Here is an 18,823-nt window from a genome sequence, read left to right on the forward strand (position 1 = left end):
AGAATGGTCAAAAAATATGTTTGGAATGAGAGTAACTTGAAGCTTTACGGATTCACAGACATACAAGGAAGCTGGAGACAGTGACTATTTCACCTCACGCCTAAACTCTTTGGCCAACGCTCATTGGACCAGTCGGCGTGGAGTGGGCGGGGTCTGCGGCAAACGAAGAGGCAGTGAGCTGCGGAGGAGAGCAGCAAAGAGAGAGACCGCACTTATTCATCCTTCCATCCCAACCAACCGTACGCCCTTTATCGGTAAGAACCGTTTCTGGCAATAATAAATATATATACATATCTATGGTTCAGTCACAACGCCTGTGCTGATTTATGTGAACCATATTGAGATAAGAAAACCGTAAGTGCTCAGCTTTTGCACGATAACAGAAGAATGTGATATTTCTGAGTGTTTCCACTGGAATTTCTGTTTATTAAGCTGTCAGGAATGAGTAGGTGTAATGGGGCATTTTATGGACTAGTGTAAAAGGATTATGATTGCTGTAATCAACATGTGTGGGCTTTTAATAGGGGGGGCGGGTGGAGACGCACATTGGAGCCAAACGTATTTTTTCCCAAGCCCACACTGATTAAAGCCGTTACCCGTGTGTCCACTACCCAGGGCTATTTAATTTTCATCGGCGGTGCATGGTTAAATTGTGGTAGTTCTTGAATGTTTTTTGTTGTTGTTTTTTTTTTTGTTTGTTTTTGAACTGAAATCAGCTTCAGTCGATGTGTTGGGGTTCTTGTCCTTGAAATATAGGCAAAGGCGCATTGAGTGAATGTGTGTGAAATAACGAGGCAGATTGTAGTAGCTTGGTCCTGCCTTATCCCTACCCCACAGTAACACACATACACACCACTTGTTATTCCTTTAATGCAGATCTCTGTATATGTATGTGTGTGTACATGATGGCTTTGATGGCCATCGATAAGTCAAATTTATACCTACTGTCTGTTTTATTTATATGTTAAATAGCAGTGGACAAAAGAAAGACAGAAAAATCTGGTCAAACATTGCAGTAAAATATGGAATTATTGCAGTATGATTAGATTGCACTAAAACATTTATGATTTTTTTTTGGGGGGGGGGTTATTTTTCTCATGATATCACCTATTCTATGTGGCATTTATGTGAGTCTAGCAAAGCAAAAGTCCGCAATAAATATTTCAGCGTTCCTCTCTCTCATGTCTCATTCTCTCAATCCACCTCTCACATCTGCTTATCTCTGCCACTAAAACAGTGACTTTTCTAAATCCTCATTTAGGGAAACAGGAAAACAGAGTATCCTTTTAGGTCATAATCTCAATGTATTAATCCCATATGGATTTGAATCACTGGTTAATCCCCGCTGATAGCCTGCTGTTTGCCCCCCTGTGCCCGCCTACGGTTTCAGCGCTTGCATACATGTGTGTGTGCGTGTGTGTTCTCTCTTTTCCCACAGAGCACTGCATTAATTGCATTTCAATAATTAAATGTCTTTCAAATCGTCCTAGCGAAACAAAATGAGAGAGGAGGGAAAAGTAAGTGCCTGGGTTTGAACAGCACAGCACGCCGAGCTGTGATTGCTTGTGTGTGCGAATGTTAACAAGAACCTTACAAATCTATATGTGTGCAGGACTGCTGACGTGTATCTGTCAGCTACACGTTTGGCTGTGAGAATAAGGAGCAGTAAGGAGGATACTCTGTTTCCCCAAGCTTGGACCAAGCTTGCTATGTGCTGCCGTGTGAACCATAAGAAGAAGTTTAACATCTGTGTTCTGCAGTACATGTCTTCGCCCCACAGTTACTGAGCATACTGTGCATGCAGTGCACTTGTGCGGCCTTTCTTCTGCCTTTTTTGTTCTGCGTAAAATAAACTCACACACCGAAGAACGCTACCAGCATATATGCTTTCAAGCCACAGGTTTGTCCCGGGTGTGCTCAGCGGCAGCAAATACACAGGATGTTTAGCTTATATTTGGACAGATCTGAGGATGAGGGAGCAGAAATATTCCAAGAGAAAGAGGTCAGGTTAGGGGAAGACAACAAAACAACGGAAATAGCTCATCTTAGATTTAGGTAGCAAAGCTGCCAATAGCTGGCATCCCAAATTAAATGTATCCATGTTGGAAAGCATTGAAAACATAGAGGATATTAACACCTAAAGCTACCTATAATACTGAGGTATGCTTTTAAAAATTTGAAACGATTTAAAAATTGTGTGTTTATCTGCAAGTGTGAGCATTGCATACAATTAAAAGGTTTTGGTTTTTTAAAATTATTTTATTTTTTTTCATTTAACAAGTGTAACACGTACCTGGAACTGATCTGTTGATTGATTTGTGATGTCGAGTGTAGAGGAGAGAGGATGAGTGCGAGTAGAAGATCTATCTGAGGAGGAAAATAAAATGGTGACAGTCATTTGATAACCCAATCTATATGCAAAACACACATACTACTCACAAAGTAGACTGCTGCTTTTACACCACTAGCTGTTCAGCAGGTACTAAGTGTAGACACAGGAAGTATGACCTCACCTGGGTTGAATGCAGCCATCATGAATGCACCTGTGCATTTCCTGCTATGATGTGTCTCCTCTGGAAAAAAAAACAAAACAAGATTTTCGCATTGACCAGCTTTTTTTTTTTTTTTTTTTTTTTTTTTTTTTACATCTGTAGTCAGAAGACTTTAACTCAAAATCAGTTTAATTTATTCCCTAAATGTTTACACCTGCAAGCTAACAGTTTCGAAACCTTCATTATCACTCTGCCTCTCAGCACCGCAGCCTCGTCACAGCTTTTTATTGAGGATCACCTGCCTTGTCTTTTTTTCTTATCTCTGTTACCACCCCAGATATACGGGCACTGCTAGGTCCGTAAGTATTTGGACAATGACACATTTCTTTTGTAGTTTTGCCTTGTTTTGTAAATCAAGCCATCAATATGGGATTAAAGTGCAGACTTTCAAAGCAGTTTTTTTTAAGTTGCATTAAATGTGTTGGAATTCCGACTTCCTTTTTTTTTTCAGAGATTACAAGATGATAATAAGACAAACTAACATAATTGTAAAAATCCTTTGCAATCATCAAATGCTTCAGTTTCCCTTGAGATGCCAGGCCTGTACCGCCTTCAGTAACTAAAAGTGTTGTGCCTGACCTGGCCATTGAAGAATATCCAGTTTCGCTGCCTTAAAAAAAACCCTGGACTGCTTTTGCTTTGGATCATTATCAATTTATATTGTGAAGCGCTGTCCAATCAGTTTTGCAGCATTTGGCTGAATCTGAGCAGAGAGTATAGCGTCACCTCATCAATAAACAATAGCTGCCCAGCTCCACTGGAAGCCATATAGACCCATGTCATAACATCATGTTGTATGACAGATAATATGCATTTCTTTCCTTCTCCATACCTTTCTCTTCTCATCATTCTGGTACAAGTTCATCTTGGTTTCATCTGTCCAAAGAACAAGTAGGCTCTTTCAGATATTTTCTGGTAAAGTCCAGTCTGGCCTTCTTGTTCTTCATTGTAACCAGAGGTTTGCAGGTTGTTGTAAACTCTGTATTTACATTCTTGAAGGAGTCTCTTGATTGTAGACTTTGACAGTGACAGTCCGACCTCTTCAAGAATGTTCTTGACTTGGTTAGATGTTGTGAAGATGCTTAACCTAACCATAGAAATAAATCTGTCATCATAGTTGTTTTCTGTGGTCTTTCAGGCCTTTTAATGCTGCTGAGCTGCTCAGTGCATTCATTGTTTATAATATTTAATATTCCACTGAAAAGCTACCAAATGCTATCGAATCAACTCTAGATTTCTCATTTTCTTAATTTGTAATTAAATAATGAGAGAGCATGTCTCACCTAACCATGAAACTGCTTGTCAGGAAATTGTGTACAAATTGTGTATATGTGTACACTTCCCCCACAGGACTAGTTGATAGTGACCTTTCCTATGCTCTAGACCATTTGAAAAAGCCTCCAGTCTTTTCACTTTTACCGCTGACCCCAAATAAAGGCCGATCCAATTACGACTCAAACCTTCTAAATGTGCTCCCACAGCACCAGAGTGGTGTGTGTGTGTGTGTGTGTGTGTGTGTGTGTGTGTGTGTGTGTGTGTGTGTGTGTGTGTGTGTGTGTGTGTGTGTGTGTGTGTGTGTGTCTGTGTCCTGATATGGACGAAGAAAAAGAGACACTGTTTGGTGTGCCAGGGCAGAGTGTGGGGAGCAGTCAACCATCTTGCCATGCCGTGCAGGGGGCCGTGAGATATGACTGGCTCAGAGTCAATGCTGCTAAGCTACCTCCATGCAGCTCCTCAGTACACCTCCTGCATCAAACATATTTGTCTGTCTGTCTTTATTTGTGTCTTCTCCTCTTTTGCTAATTTTCTACCAAAAATCTACCAAAGAACGGTCCTTGTACCCCTCTGTGAGTGTGTGTGTGTCTGTGTATGTGCTTCTCCCTCTGGATGTCTCTGTTAGCAGGGATTAATAAAGAGTTGTTAACCTCTGTTTGCCCTCTGTGGAGTGTGCAGTGAGCATCTTGGGACTCCAGGCAGCTTCAATAGCACAGTGTGTCATTACTAACAAGGCACTGGATAAGCTAATGTTCTGACATTAGCCATGCACAGGCTACATTCAATCACATGGCAAACAAAAGTACCATGGGAATGGTTGTGAACTGCAGGGCCAGAATTAGAGTGGTGCTTAACCAAACTTAAGCATAAGTAGGTGCAATCAGCTTTGTTTAACAGTTACTAAATAACAGTGACTAATAAGGTGTTGCTACAGCACCAACTGCCGTGTCATCATTGTGGCTTGTACTCTCAATCATACATAACCCATCCTTCACTAATAATAATGCTATAAAAGCAGCAGACAGATTTAGGTAATCAGTCCTGAGCCGGTGGAAACAGGGTTTTCCTCTCCTCTGTATCCCTGTGTAATACAGCACAAATCTTCTGTTCACTTCTTAGTTACAGAAAGAATAACAATCTGTAACACATTTCACGCTCGATTACAATTTCATGTGATTGAGAAAACTTAATTCATTAAAATGGCCCCTTTCCAAATTAAAAGCTATAAACGAGTTAATCCCAAAGTTGTTAGAGAGAAGATGATATTTTTTTTTACTCCCTTTCAAAAGCTAAATGAAAGAATTGCACAGAATAGAACCGAGCTGCTATTTGGATTTTAGTGTTCCTGTTAATTTGAGCTAAATCCTAACTAATTTAAAATATTGTGCACGTTAGCTGGGAATTTTGTGATTTGGTTCGTGTCACCGTCTTTTTCTTTACCCCATTTTAGCATTATGTTGCCACTAATGTATAAAAACAACCACCTAGCCATGCAGTCTACTTTTACAAACAGCTCTAAAGAGCTCACCGAATTCGAGGGTGGTACTGTAACAGGACTCCGCTGTTGCAACAAGTCAGTTTGTGGCATTTTTTTCCCACCTAGATATTCCACAGTCAGGTGTTAAGTGGTATTAATGCAAAGTGGAAGCGTTTAGGAACCACAGCCATGAAGTTGCAGATAGTTACAGAGTGCAGTTGCGAAACTGCAGAGCTCCAAAACTCCTCTAGCATTAACATCTGCAAAAAACCTGTTCTCCAGGAGCTTCCTGACGCAGCTTTCCATGACCGAGCAGCTCCTGTAGGTGCAGCGTGCAGCGTACTTTTGCCCATGTAGTGTACATGTGATCAAGTCATTGCCAAAGTCCAAATTACCCCAAATAAATATTGTTGCATATCTGACGAGGAATGTGCCAATACAGATATATTTGTGATGGGTCAGTCTACTAACATCAGCTGGCGTGGCTTTGATTTATAATACAAATATCTGCATAAATAGACTAGTTATTTTATTTACTTTGAGGGAGCAAACTGGCAAACAGCTTTTGAAGATGTTAAACTTCTGTCGAAATGATGACATACGTGATTTTTTATTTTTTTTTTTAACTTAATTTTGAAATGCCGTCAACTTAACTATTTTATCAGCTCGACAACTCGACTGTTATCGTATGGTGATAAAAGAAGTCTGAGTCATATTAAATTGTAACAGCTTTTTGTGTTATCATTCCTTTGAATATTAAATAACTACCATCATATAAATTTTTGCTGTTTTGTTTCATCCATTGCACATTATTCTTTTGTGAGTGCTTTAACATTTTCTGCTGCATTCATTTTAAGTAAATTGAGGTGAGCATGTTCTTTTGCAAGGAAGATGATTGTGGTTTGAAAGGTTGGGTCCCTGAAAGGGCTTCTTTAGATAACATCTTTGCAGCCATTTAGCTGCTTGGTTAGATGGGAGCAGGGGGCGTGAGCAGACCAGACAGTTTGATTGATGAATTGGATGAAATTCATTGTGCGCTGTAATGGAAGTCTCTTCCCTCACCACAGGAGTTTAGTGCTCTTTGACTGCAATGGGCTCCACCAGCAGTGGGCTTTATTGCAGCCCTCCCTATGTAAATATTTCCTTGTCCTTGGGATTCTTCGCATGAGTGGTTGAGCAATAGATGAAGACAGGTACTCATTAAGCTGGCAAAAGAGACGCTCACGGAGACACGAGCGATTTGTGTAATCGTTTTTAGTGCGGGCATGCATGCTTCTTTTTGCATCTGGCTTAATTCAAATCCATGTAAACTGCAGCTTCTATGGCACCTCTAGGGAAAAGTTTAAATTCATGAATGATAATCAGACGCCATTATCTCCATACTGCAAAGGCCTTTATAAGTTAAACATATTCATGGTGAAATCACACCAGATCGCCCTTGCCAGTTTAAACAGATCATCCGTTGCAGAAATTCAAGGTTTTTCTGGGCCGCAGATAATCATAGACATCATTCTCTGCAGTTTTTTTTCCCCCAGAGGAATAGGCCTTGATGAAACGGGTTGTTAGCATTTTCACAGAACTTGTCAAAGCTTCAGCAGCTTGGAAGTGTACTTGGAGCCAAAGTGAAGTAGAGTGCTGAGATTTGAAGCGTGCCTAAGCAGGAGGCACAGTTGGAGGACTTTGCTGCAGCTCCTTGTTTCCAGGGAAAAGTGGAAAAAAACAGCAGAAGTTTTCCTTGTTTTTGCAAAATAACCAGCTGCAGTCAGTGTGTGTGTGTGTGTGTGTGTGTGTGTGTGTGTGTGCGCATGTGTGTGTGTGTGTGTGTGTGTGTGTGTTTGTACTAAACAGTTTTACGTGACAGAACTGTAACTGGTGCACAGAGTTCTTGCAAAGAGATGAGGTTAGTGAAGACCGAAATTGCTGAACAGATTCATAAAATGTTTATCTGCCTAAACAGAAGGAGAAAGAAAAGGTAGAGGAAAAAAATCTGAGGACTTGTCTCCTGGCAAAATGAAAAATGTCCATCACTTGTAGTTGCCGTAGAAACCTTGTCTTGGAATTGCATTTGGAAACGTGTGTGTGTGTGTGTGTGTGTGTGTGTGTGTGTGTGTGTGTGTGTGTGTGTGTGTGTGTGGATTTGAACAGTGAACGAGGATGTTCACGTTTAATAAATTCCTCCGGTCTCCGAAGCGTGCCACCTCAAGGTGTTGGGTTTAAATGGCAGTAAGGATTAACCTACGTGCTGTGATTTTGGGTGACGTCATGCTTTAATTGTGGAAATGTCAACTGCCGATCTGTTTTGTCTGAGAATTAGGATTACACTGAGAGATTAAAGGCTGCCTTTAAAGGCCACCGAGTTTAATTGCACAGAATTCATTCAGTTATCAGGATTAAAGTCTTGCAACTTAAACCATAAAGGATTTTCTGACATATTAGGTTCTTTCAGTCACGAGAGGACATTATGTGTAGCTGGGTGTTGTCTTTCCTGGATTACCTGGGTGGCATGCTGGGAGACCCACTTGAGAAGATCAGCGCCGAAGTTGGTCTCATAGTCGTCAGTGGTTAAAATGGAAGAGTGTGGGATCCTCAGCCGAAAAAGGTCAGAATGGTGTCGATGTTACAAGTAAAAAGCCAGCCACCCATGGTGTTATTATCCACTCACACATGCACACTTGTATGCAGACACACACACAATGAGGTGCGCGCACAATTGCACTCCACACCACTTTCCCCGACTTTACTGCATGGCTGGATCTTTCCTTACAGAAAACAAGGCTGACTGTCTCAGGAAAGTTCAGCTCCCACAGCTCAGAAGGTCAGGAACATTATCTCCATTTACATCTGTGCCAGCCACCCCCTCCTTTCCCTCGGCCCCTTATACTTACTCTGGACTTCTCTGCTCTCTGTAGTGTCAGACTTACAGCATGATATTTGAGAACAGGTGTACATGTAACGAACGGTGTAATTAACAAAATACATCAGCATCGAGCCTTCAAGGAGTCATTTAATCTTTTTTTTTCTGTTTAAGTCTATTTGAAGTTGATGTTCAAGGCCGTACCCACAGTTTATATACAGCTAGCTTAATGCATTTATTTCTTTTCACATTTCAGTGTGTTCACTCTGCATTTGTTGAACATAATGAATGAAAACATTAAAGGATAATGGTAGAGTCACTGTCACTAAATCCAATGAAAGCACACAAACCAACAGCCTGTCAGTGTGCATGTCGGCCTGGAGCACATTCATTTTAACTGAAAACGTGAAACAAAAAGCAAAAAGTCACATTTTTCAAACCCGCTGGCCAAAGGTTGCTTAAATAGGAGTAAATTGTGAATCGGCTGGGGACTATTTTCAACTGTGGACTAATATGTGTTTCTTGCTCTAGGGTGACAGTGCGTGTGGTATTGAGACAAAATAAGTAAACAACAGTGTCCATGCTGACTTTAGTGAAGCAGCATGTTACTGGGTATGATTGTGTGGCTCATTGATGGATTTTTAATAGGTTTGGGAGCGCTGGGACACTATAATGAGCTGTATTAGGCTTTGGTTACACAGGCAATCAACAGTGTCTTTTTAGGGTCAGCTAATGGTTAATTCATTGACTCTCAGCTGGCAACTGTAGATTTTAAATATGATCAAGGCAATCAGATTGTATGCTAAAACTGCAAACATCAACATAATGGATAATGGGATAATGGTTATCAATACACTCAATAGACTCTTTATTAGGTATAGCTAATCAAGGTATTCCGGTAGCACTTTATTTTTTTTTTATTTATCTAACATTGCTCCTCTTTTGTAAATTCATTTCCTCATTTATAAATACAGACATTGTTAGCTGTACATGGTGTAACAGTAACAGATGGATAATCATATCTGTATTTATGAATGGCATACTAAGGAGGAATACTGCTATATAAATGATGAATTAAGCACTTGCTAATACTTTACCATCACCTAACCAATTAATATTGTGTCTGCATGCCTAAATGCATTGAGTTGCTGCCATGTGATTGGCTGATTGGCTGAACAGGTGTACCCAATAGTCTCCCCTGAGCGTATTACTTGGTTACATGGAGAGCAAAGTGTAAGTGACAAGGGATTCTGGTGGTGACTGCGTGTGAAGGAAAATTGGAAAGTCAAATAAATTTCCATTTGCTCAGACTGATGGATGCAAATCCACCAGGCTTCATGGTCACTGCAATTCCAGAGTACAAGACAAGTTCTGGACTGTCACCTGAGAAGTGTCACCTGAGAAGGAAGTGACATGTGGTGGTGTGCAGTTTGCAACAGGAATGAGAGCAACAGTACGGTGTAAAATATAAGCAGGCACGTTCAACTGTACTGGTTTAATCTGGGGTGTTACTTGAAGGTTAAGGCTAGCGATTTTTGTTCATTTATTTCCATTATTTAAGTCTTTCAGTACTCTCTGATTTTCCTTTTCTGTGAAACTCACTCTCTTCTCTGCCTCTTTCTTCTTTCGATGGTTTAAATCTTTTAAAAGAACGCTTGTGTTCTTTTTATTTTTCTAAACCAAAGAAAAGTTACTTTTTTTTCTTTTTTCCCCCTCTGTGAGCTGTTTTTACCTTCAGATTGTGAGTTAAAAAAAAATAGTATTACAGGAACATGTTGCCCAGTGCAGCACTGTGGCTCCACTGTGATCTGGTAGCTGTTGGATTACAATGGAGGACTGTGGGTACATGAAGCATGCAGCAGATACAGTAAAGTGCATATAACAGGGTAGCAGGTTTGGAACAAATGTGTCCCTCGCTGTGGGCTGGACCGGTTCATTTCAGGAAGGTAGATTGTTTGCCACATGCCAGAGCAGAGAAGGGGAAAGAACAGGACGCAGCAGAGTGGGGCACTAATTTTCTGGCTGCTGCCCATTGTTTATGCTGTTGACACTCAGGTACATTGTCACCACCAACACCTGCCATCTCACACGTGCAGCCAGCAGATTCCAGCCGGGCTGCTAATTGAACCCTTTATACAACCTATAATAGTAAGAGCACAACAAAGAGACAAACAGCAAAACAAATGCTCTCTATCTCACGTGCCCTGTACTTGATAACTTCCTCCATGTTTATGGAAATGATCACTCGATCTTTTTTTCTGTTTGGCCAGCAAAAAACAATGTTGCTTGGCAACAAGAGCACCACAGTTATGGTGTGTGTGTGTGTGTGTGTGTGTGTGTGTGTGTGTGTGTGTGTGTGTGTGTGTGTGTGTGTGTGTGTGTGTGTGTGTGTGTGTGTGTGTGTGTGTGTGTGTGTGTGTGTGTGTGTGTATTCCCCATCAATCTGGGGATGTAAAGAGAGAGGGAGAGAGGAAAGGAGTGGTGAGGACAGGATAAAATATGGATAAGAGCAAGAGGGAAAAAGAGGGCCAGAACTGTGTTGGCATGGCAAGATAAGGGGAAGGATGGAGGATGGGGGGAAGGTAAAGGCCTTTTTCCAAGTCACTTACTCTCCACAAACGGAAAGAAAATCGCCCATTCACATCAAAAACCTTCAAAATGCACAGAGCAGGGGTGCCCAATCCCAGTCCTTGAGAGCTACCGTCCTGCAGCTTTTAGATGGATCCTTGTTCCGACACACCTGAATCAAATGAATGGCTTGTTATCAGGCATTTGCCAAACTTGATGGCATGCTGAAGAGGTAATCAAACCATTTGATTCAGCTGTGTTGGAGTAGGGGTGCATCTAAAAGCTGCAGGACAGTAGCTCTCGAGGACTGGGATTGGGCACCCCTGGCACAGAGCAAAGCATATTTTAAAGGAAAGAAGCTGATTTTACTCAAGATGATAAGAATGGCCATGAAATATTTAGAAGTTCATTTAGCGGATGTGCTCTGAATAGCAGTACTCACTGTAGTCAGCTTCACACATGTACTGTATGTGTCATGTCCTCTTTCTTTCTTTCTTTCTTTCTTTCTTTTTCATACATTTTAACAGTATTTTTCCATTTCTCGGATGACTTCTGCTACCATGTAACACTGCACATCATGATATCTACTGTACATCTTAGGATAATGATACATTACCTTTGCAAGAGTCCTGCTGCCTCTTATAGCGCTTTTGGTCCATTTAATTTAAAAGCAGGTATAAACTTCCTGTAGCACCTCTGCTCCGACTGTTACACTGAATGTTACAGTAACATAATAGTATAAAACCTTTCTAGAGTAAGGAAGTGTTTTTGTAGATTACAGTGCATGCGATGTCTAGCTGACAGTACTTTACCGTGATTTAAGGAGGAGGGAATTTGGTACAGTGAGTATTTGTATACATATATTTTTTTTATTCCCCTGTGAAATTAAAATTGGCAGACTGGTTGATTGACAGATGTTTTCTAACTCTCTCTCGTCCTATTCATCATCCTACATCCCTACTGTGTCTTTCATCTCTGTCTGTCTCTTCCAAAATCCTCTTGTCCTTCATCTCCCCCGCTCAATAATCTTTTCTGCTTTATCCCATTATCTCTCCTGCGTGTTGTTGTCTCTACCTTTGCCTCTCTGTCCCATCTACACTCTACTTTTGACTCCATCTCTTATCCCTAATAATTTTCTCTCATCTCTATGTCTGCATCCTCCTTTTTTCCATCCTTCCATAGATCTTTGGCTCTCTCCATCTTTATTTCAAACATATTGTTCAACTTAATTTCCTCTCTTCTTCTTTTTCCTTCTTCCTCACTCCTCTTATCCCACCGTTCTCTCAATCTTCATAATAAATTTCTCATCTTTCTTTTTCTTTCAATCCACTGCATACCCACCCTCTTTCACTCAGCTCTCTGTGGTCTGTGCTGCGATGTTGATCCTGGACGTTTTGTCCCCGCTCCTCCTCCTCTCCATCCTGTTGCCGGGCTACGGTTGCCGTGCGGCGGACATTCCAGAGGACACTACATCAGAGTTCTCGGTCAGACTGTACCAAAGGCTGCAGGCAGCAGGGGGTCAAGACAACATCATTTTCTCCCCACTGAGCGTGGCCGTGGCCCTGGGCATGGTGGAGCTGGGAGCCAGGGGGGCTTCACTAGAGGAGATACGACAGGCTGTCGGATTCAGCCATCTGCTGCCAGGTGAGACGTGTTTATAAGCAAACGTCAATGTCAGGAGTAAGTGAGTGGAGATGAGTCTTTGACACAACAAATGCAAATGTATTTCTTTACACAAGATGAGGAGGATTCAGGGGCTCTCCTTCTCTTATACACCTTTATACACATGAACAATTGAAACAGTTATATATTGTATTGTATATCTATTGCTATGGTACAAAAATAATATATTATAGAATATTATTTATAGGCTGAGGTTGTTTTTTTACTCTTTGTTACCACTCAAAGCTCTTACTACAAGCCTCAGTCAACCATTCATGCGTGCTTTCAACCTAAGATTCATTTACACTCTGATGGATGGAGGCAACTCTGGGTTCAGTGTCTTCCCGTCCATCCATCCATTTTCTTCCGCTTATCCAATTCAGGGTCACGGGGGAGGCTGGAGCCTGTCCCACCTGTCTTAGGGCGAGAGGCGGGGTACACCCTGGACAGGTCGCTAATCTATCGCATTGCTGGTGAAGGCATGGATCAAACCACTGACCTTCCAAATGGTAGACGACCCGCTCCACCGCCTGAGTCATAGCTTCCCCTGGGTTGGGGAATGGGAGAGGTTCACCGGAAAGATCGGATCAATAATCTCAGGAGAAAATTTGTCAAAATAAGATAAAATAATTTGGGGGTTTCATTCGTTATAGCACATAATAGAATTAAAAGATTCAGAGGACCTGGACACAAGAGATGACGTGATATTGATAGGCTATGATCTGTGGACCTTCAGACATCGCATTAAAAATAACTAAGGTTTTGTAGTGTAACTCACAGGAAGGGCTCGGGAACACCTCTGAAAACCGTTGTTGGTAAAAAGATTTTAAAAATGCCTCCATTTTCTCTATGCTGAAGCGTATTTAAGATGGACTGGTGCAAAGAGGAAAACTGCCCTCTGTGGGTCGGACAAATTTTGAAAATCTTGGAATTTTAGAATATGTATGTTTCAAATGATCTTGTATAACAGCACATGTGATGCTCAAAGCTTTTAAACAATGTCTAAAGTAAGAACGTGTGTCTATCCTTTTGTTCTCCAGGTGTCGAGTTCTCCTTGCTCCAGAACCTGACAGCGGCCCTGTTGGATGATGACAGCCACTATGTGATCCGATTTGCCAACAGCCTGTTTTTGCAGGAAGGTGTCACCTTTAACCCCGAGTTTCTGCATTTGATGAAGAAGTACTTCCGAGCTGACGTGGAAACGGTCGACTTCAGCGAATCGTCTGCCGTGGCTGAGCAGATCAACAAATGGGTGGAGAATCACACCGACAGTAAGTTACAGAGAGAGGGAAAAAGTGGGGATGCTGTTAAAGAGACTGAATGAATGCATACTGATAGATATACAGCTATCCTCTGTTAAAATCTGCCTGATGTTTAGGAGTCTGGAGTAATGGATTTAAACATACAGCAATAGCAGTAGCCTCCATGCACGTTGCTAACCAAGAGCATGGTGTATGCGTGCACCTTCTTCTTCAGACAACAAAAATCCAATTATGAGCTGCTGACATGGAGCATTGTCAAAGCACTTGCAACACCTTGGTTTTTGTGTAATTGCATCCACATGCTAAAAACCACCTCAGTAGGGGGCTATCTTAGCGCTAATGGAAACCAAGGTGTTTTAAACAAACCGTACAAATCGCTCCCTCCAGGTAAAATCCGGGCTCTGCTCTCAGCCGATGACTTCAGCAGCGTGACCCGTCTGACCCTGGTGAATGCAGTTTATTTCAGAGGCTCCTGGAAAAACCAGTTCAGGCCGGAGAACACCAGGACCTTTTCCTTCAGCAGAGATGACGGCTCTGAAGTCCAGACACTCATGATGTACCAGCAGGGAGACTTCTACTATGGTAGGAAAGAACAGTGTGTGTGTGTTTGCAGTTTTAGATTTGTACTCGTGGCATTTTCTCCGCAGGCCTTGATTTTCAGCTCGTATTTCCTGAGGTTATTTAAAATGTTAATCTTTGTTGTAAAATATTCATATGTCATGTCGAGTGTTATTCCCTGAAATAGGCTCCTGTTTTCAGCTCGGTTAAAATTCTGTTCACTCGCGCAGACACCGCCGGTACGTCTTTTCAACTTAGTGGAAGGTTTTGAAAGCCTTTCGTGTCAGAAATATCAGCACTTAATTGTCACAGTCTGTGCTAAGCTGTGCGCTACTATATTAGTTTTGAAGGTACAAATAAAGGGAGGCTTTTGCTTTGTTTTCTTTTTAAGTGTGTTGATTTCTTTTCTTTTTTTTGTTGTTCAGCATATGTCCTTTTTTCTTTTCTGTTAGACACTGGAGGATGTTTTATCTGTGTCTACTTCTTATACCATTAAAGCAACCCAAACTTTTCTTTTCTTTTTCTTTTTTTTTGCTTAAATGTAATGATCTGCAGAAATCTGATTAGACTTTTTGACTTCTGTTATTAAGTCTTTGTCATTACGTTGCAACATGCATACTGTTTTGCACAATGCGACAGGTTTTTTTTTTGTTTGTTTGTTTTATTTTGTTTTCTAAATTGCAGCAATACAGTAGTAATTTTTTTGTACCAAGTTGTGATGTTACAGTTTAGTTATTATGTAACTAAATCGACGTAGGTGCCATTGGTTTATTTTCTGGATCTGTGCTGTCTTTAAGTTCCAGAGCTTAGATGTACTATACATGGTAAATTTCTGTGTTTTGCTAGGAGATACAATACTGCACAGAACCCTGCAGTTTGTCTGCTGTGCTGTTACATGTGACTGACTCTCGTCTGTTTCTTCTGCATCTTTCTTAGTCTGCCGTACTGCCAAAAACAGACGCATCACAGTCTTACGGCTCTGCTGCAAACGCTGGTGCATTTCAGTTATTTTGGTCCCGTCTGTGTACGACTGCAGCAAGGATGCTCGCGCACACCTACATTCACACATGCTCACATACACAGGATCAAGGAAATTTGTGCATGGGTAAATGGGTGTGGATATGGCGTATTTGAGAGCTGCAAAACAAGGACAGGTCCTTGGGGAAAAGGTTGCTTTCTGCAGCACGATCCACAGAGTGTGATTGTGCATTATGAAGTGAAATCATATTGGTTAAGTAAAATGTTTTGGGAAGCCACATTATCTGCTGCGTGGCTGCTTCCCTAACAGCAAGAATGCTCACTTAATGAAGGGTGATGAGTCTTTTTGTTGTAATTTTCCCCTTTAAAGCAGCTTCAAAAGAAGACTTGTGTGCAAAGAATGAGATCAAATTCTTCATAGACTTTATCTTTTTCTCCAAAATCTAAGCAGCATGTTCAGATTGAACTCTTTACCCCTTAAAAGCCTACTAGGAATTACCCCTGAAGCCAGGTTCTGTCATATTTCAGGCTTATAAAACAAAATGACTGGGTGTGCATTAGAAGTTAGTGAGGGTGGTCTCTGCTATGCAGCTACACATCTTTATTGATATATACTGAGGTGTTTTTGTTTCATTATTGTTTTTTACCGCTAGATACTTTGCAGGCTTACTTGGTTTAATTTCCGCCTGCAGAAAGTCATGATCACATTTGTGCAGAGGGGGGGCATTTAACTGAAAGACATAGTCAAACACACTCACTTTCACTGCATAACTGAGTTTTTCTTGGGCTTTCAACAGGGTGCTGTTAGTACTAGGCGACTACATACAGTATAGAATGGATGTAATCCGTTTTCACACCAAGTGTAAGCAAAGCCTTTGAAGTTAAGCGTCAGTGGTTTTTAATTAAAGCATCGGGGGAAATGACCACACACACACTGTAATCAATACAGCCAATCAATGCGCCTCAGCGTGCTTCCATTTGTAAATGTTCCTCCTCAGTGAACTTCACAAACCCATTACAGGGGGCCACCAGCACATACAATATGAGCGCGCAAGCTTTCGCATATATCCATCAATACCCACAGATTTGTATGTTTCTTCCCTATCAGGCGAATTCAGTGACGGCTCACAGGAGGCCGGCGGTGTGTACCAGGTGTTGGAAATGCCCTACGAGGGAGAGGACATGTCCATGATGATCGTTCTTCCTCGGCAGGAAGTACCTCTGGCCTCCCTGGAGCCCATCATTAAAGCGCCGCTGCTGGAGGAGTGGGCTAACAATGTCAAACGACAGAAGGTGGAAGTCTACCTACCGAGGTGAGACTTTTATAGATGTGCAAGTCCACTCACCACCTCTCACTTATGTTGTGGTATCTACTAGTCTTCCTTCACAGTACAAACACAGCTACAGAAACGGTGTGACTGCAACACACTTTCCAGTCCACATGTGTCGCTAACTTCATCTGTCACCTTTGCTCCTTTAGACCATTTACATTATAGTCCCCTTTTTGAATCCCAAACTCAACTCTAAATCAAACCTCATCTGTTCAGGTTTAAGGTGGAGCAGAAGATCGAACTGAAGGACACTCTGCAAGAACTGGGAATAAAGAACATCTTCACCAACAATGCTGATCTCTCTGCCATGACAGGTGAGGCATAAAAATGAAGCATAAACTCCTAAAACGTTTCAGTATGTAACATTTAATACTTGTTCTTCTCGGGAGCAGTGAAATAGCCTTCAGTACTTTCGAAGGTAACCAAGGTAACTGGCACTGAGTGGGCAGGTCAGAGCTGTCACGTCATCTGTTAAAAATAGATGCACAGAGTGAGACAGGTAGATCCACAGAGGCAAAGAAATAGGGACATAAATATGTCAGGGTAAATAATGTGGACACATAGGTAATATTCAGCTAAATTGATAACTACTTATCATTTGAAACAACTTTACAATGTCAGTTTGCCTCAGGATTATCAATCTAGCTCAAGACAGCTTGTTCTTATCAGGTGGAGTTGGTGATGTATAGTGAAACAGAGTAGGCAGTACTGAATTCGGGCACATCTTGCACTTGCTAACACTTACTCAGCCAAATATCTACTCAGAGGACACGCTCTGTTCAGACAGGCTGGTAGAAAACTGGGGGCAGTGTTAAAAAGCAATCATTGGCTAAAGAATAGTTTCTGACCAATGCTTGTGACTTGATGTGACCCATTTGTTTGGCTTGCAATCCTGATTCAGTCAGTAACAGGATATATTCTAGACCTCAGCATAGATATGCATACATCTTATAAAGAAAAGGCGATGCGCTGTGTTTTTTCTGTGTACATTGTCCAGATGTTGAGGATCTGTACATTGGGAAAGCGGTGCAGAAGGCCTACCTGGAGGTGACAGAGGAGGGGGCAGAGGGAGCTGTTGGTTCAGGTATATTTGTGTGTTTTAGTCCACACATTACTAAATACATGACATTTTGTTGTGTATAAATGTTGATGATTTTTTTTTTAATTTCCCCGTCTCTTAGGAATGATTGCCCTGACCAGGACTCTGGTCCTGTACCCACAGGTCATGGCTGATCACCCATTCTTCTTCATTATCAGAAACAGGAGAACAGGTGCGTGAATCTCTGTGTGTGAAAATACAAGTAATCTGTGGTTTGTGTGTCTATGCATCACCTTCAAAATACATATTTTAAGTAAGCTGGTACATATAAGGGATACGTTTTTGTTTTTGTCTTCCTCCAGGGTCCATCCTCTTCATGGGCAGAGTCATGACTCCTGAGATCATCGATCCCAACGACCATGATTTTGACTCCATGTAACTGTGACATGAGGTCACACAGTCTCAGCCAATCAGATCCTGACGTCATAAATGCTACCTATCTCGTGTCACCATCTTCAGCTGTGTTTTATACTCTTTATGAAAAAAAATAGCTCTATAAGCTGAATATTATATGATATATTATATATTGAAACATGACATTTGACACGTTACGTGGCTGTGTTTTGATACTGGGAGCTTTAAATTCCTGGATAGAGACGTGCAGAAAGAGGAAGCTGTAAATATTCTCTAGTAAAGTAGGGTTTGTATGTATGTGAGCTGGAAGTACACCTGGGATGTAATTCGTGCACAACCCCTTTAAGTTCAGCAGCTTAATACTCACTCACACTCATGCCCACAAAATGCACAAAACCCTTCCTCTTTGGAAATATTTACTTTAACTTACATCCCTGTACATTTGACATTGTGTTCTATATACATATATATGCTCAATATTTATTGCAGAATAAACATGTGCAAACACTTTGTCCTTATATGATAAATCTTAGTAATATATCTGTTCCAGACAGTATTGAGACATTTTTACACTGTAGGCACATGGCTACACTGCTAATGAACTAATATGCCTTATCACATCAGAGTGGTTGATTAAGACCCAGCTGGGCGTCTTAAAGCTTGCTAAAGCGGTTGCTTTAGAGAGTGACTGGAGCATGCAGGTGCGCTGAACAAGATCTGCTGCACTGCTTTGGATGTACATACAGGGAGAAACAGTAACACCAGCTGTATTGAGTATTTTATTCAATAAAAACATGAATGTGTTCCCATTAAAAATGTACCACTTTCTTTGTGTGTAGAGGTTGTTTGTTGT

General features: G+C 41.3%; 1 protein-coding gene across 1 annotated transcript; it reads left to right on the forward strand.

The window, feature by feature from the left end:
- Positions 1-126: 126 nt before the first annotated feature.
- On the forward strand, positions 127-18,797 carry serpini1 (serpin peptidase inhibitor, clade I (neuroserpin), member 1). The gene is made up of 9 exons (XM_063493439.1): positions 127-254; positions 12,082-12,370; positions 13,429-13,659; positions 14,038-14,232; positions 16,295-16,499; positions 16,734-16,831; positions 17,515-17,601; positions 17,699-17,788; positions 17,919-18,797. Exons 2-9 carry the CDS (start codon positions 12,103-12,105, stop codon positions 17,993-17,995), a joined length of 1,251 nt encoding a protein of 416 aa, XP_063349509.1. The 5' UTR covers positions 127-254; positions 12,082-12,102; the 3' UTR covers positions 17,996-18,797.
- Positions 18,798-18,823: the final 26 nt, after the last annotated feature.

This window comes from Pelmatolapia mariae, linkage group LG14 (genome assembly GCF_036321145.2).
Source record: "Pelmatolapia mariae isolate MD_Pm_ZW linkage group LG14, Pm_UMD_F_2, whole genome shotgun sequence".
NCBI classification, from domain to species: domain Eukaryota; kingdom Metazoa; phylum Chordata; class Actinopteri; order Cichliformes; family Cichlidae; genus Pelmatolapia; species Pelmatolapia mariae.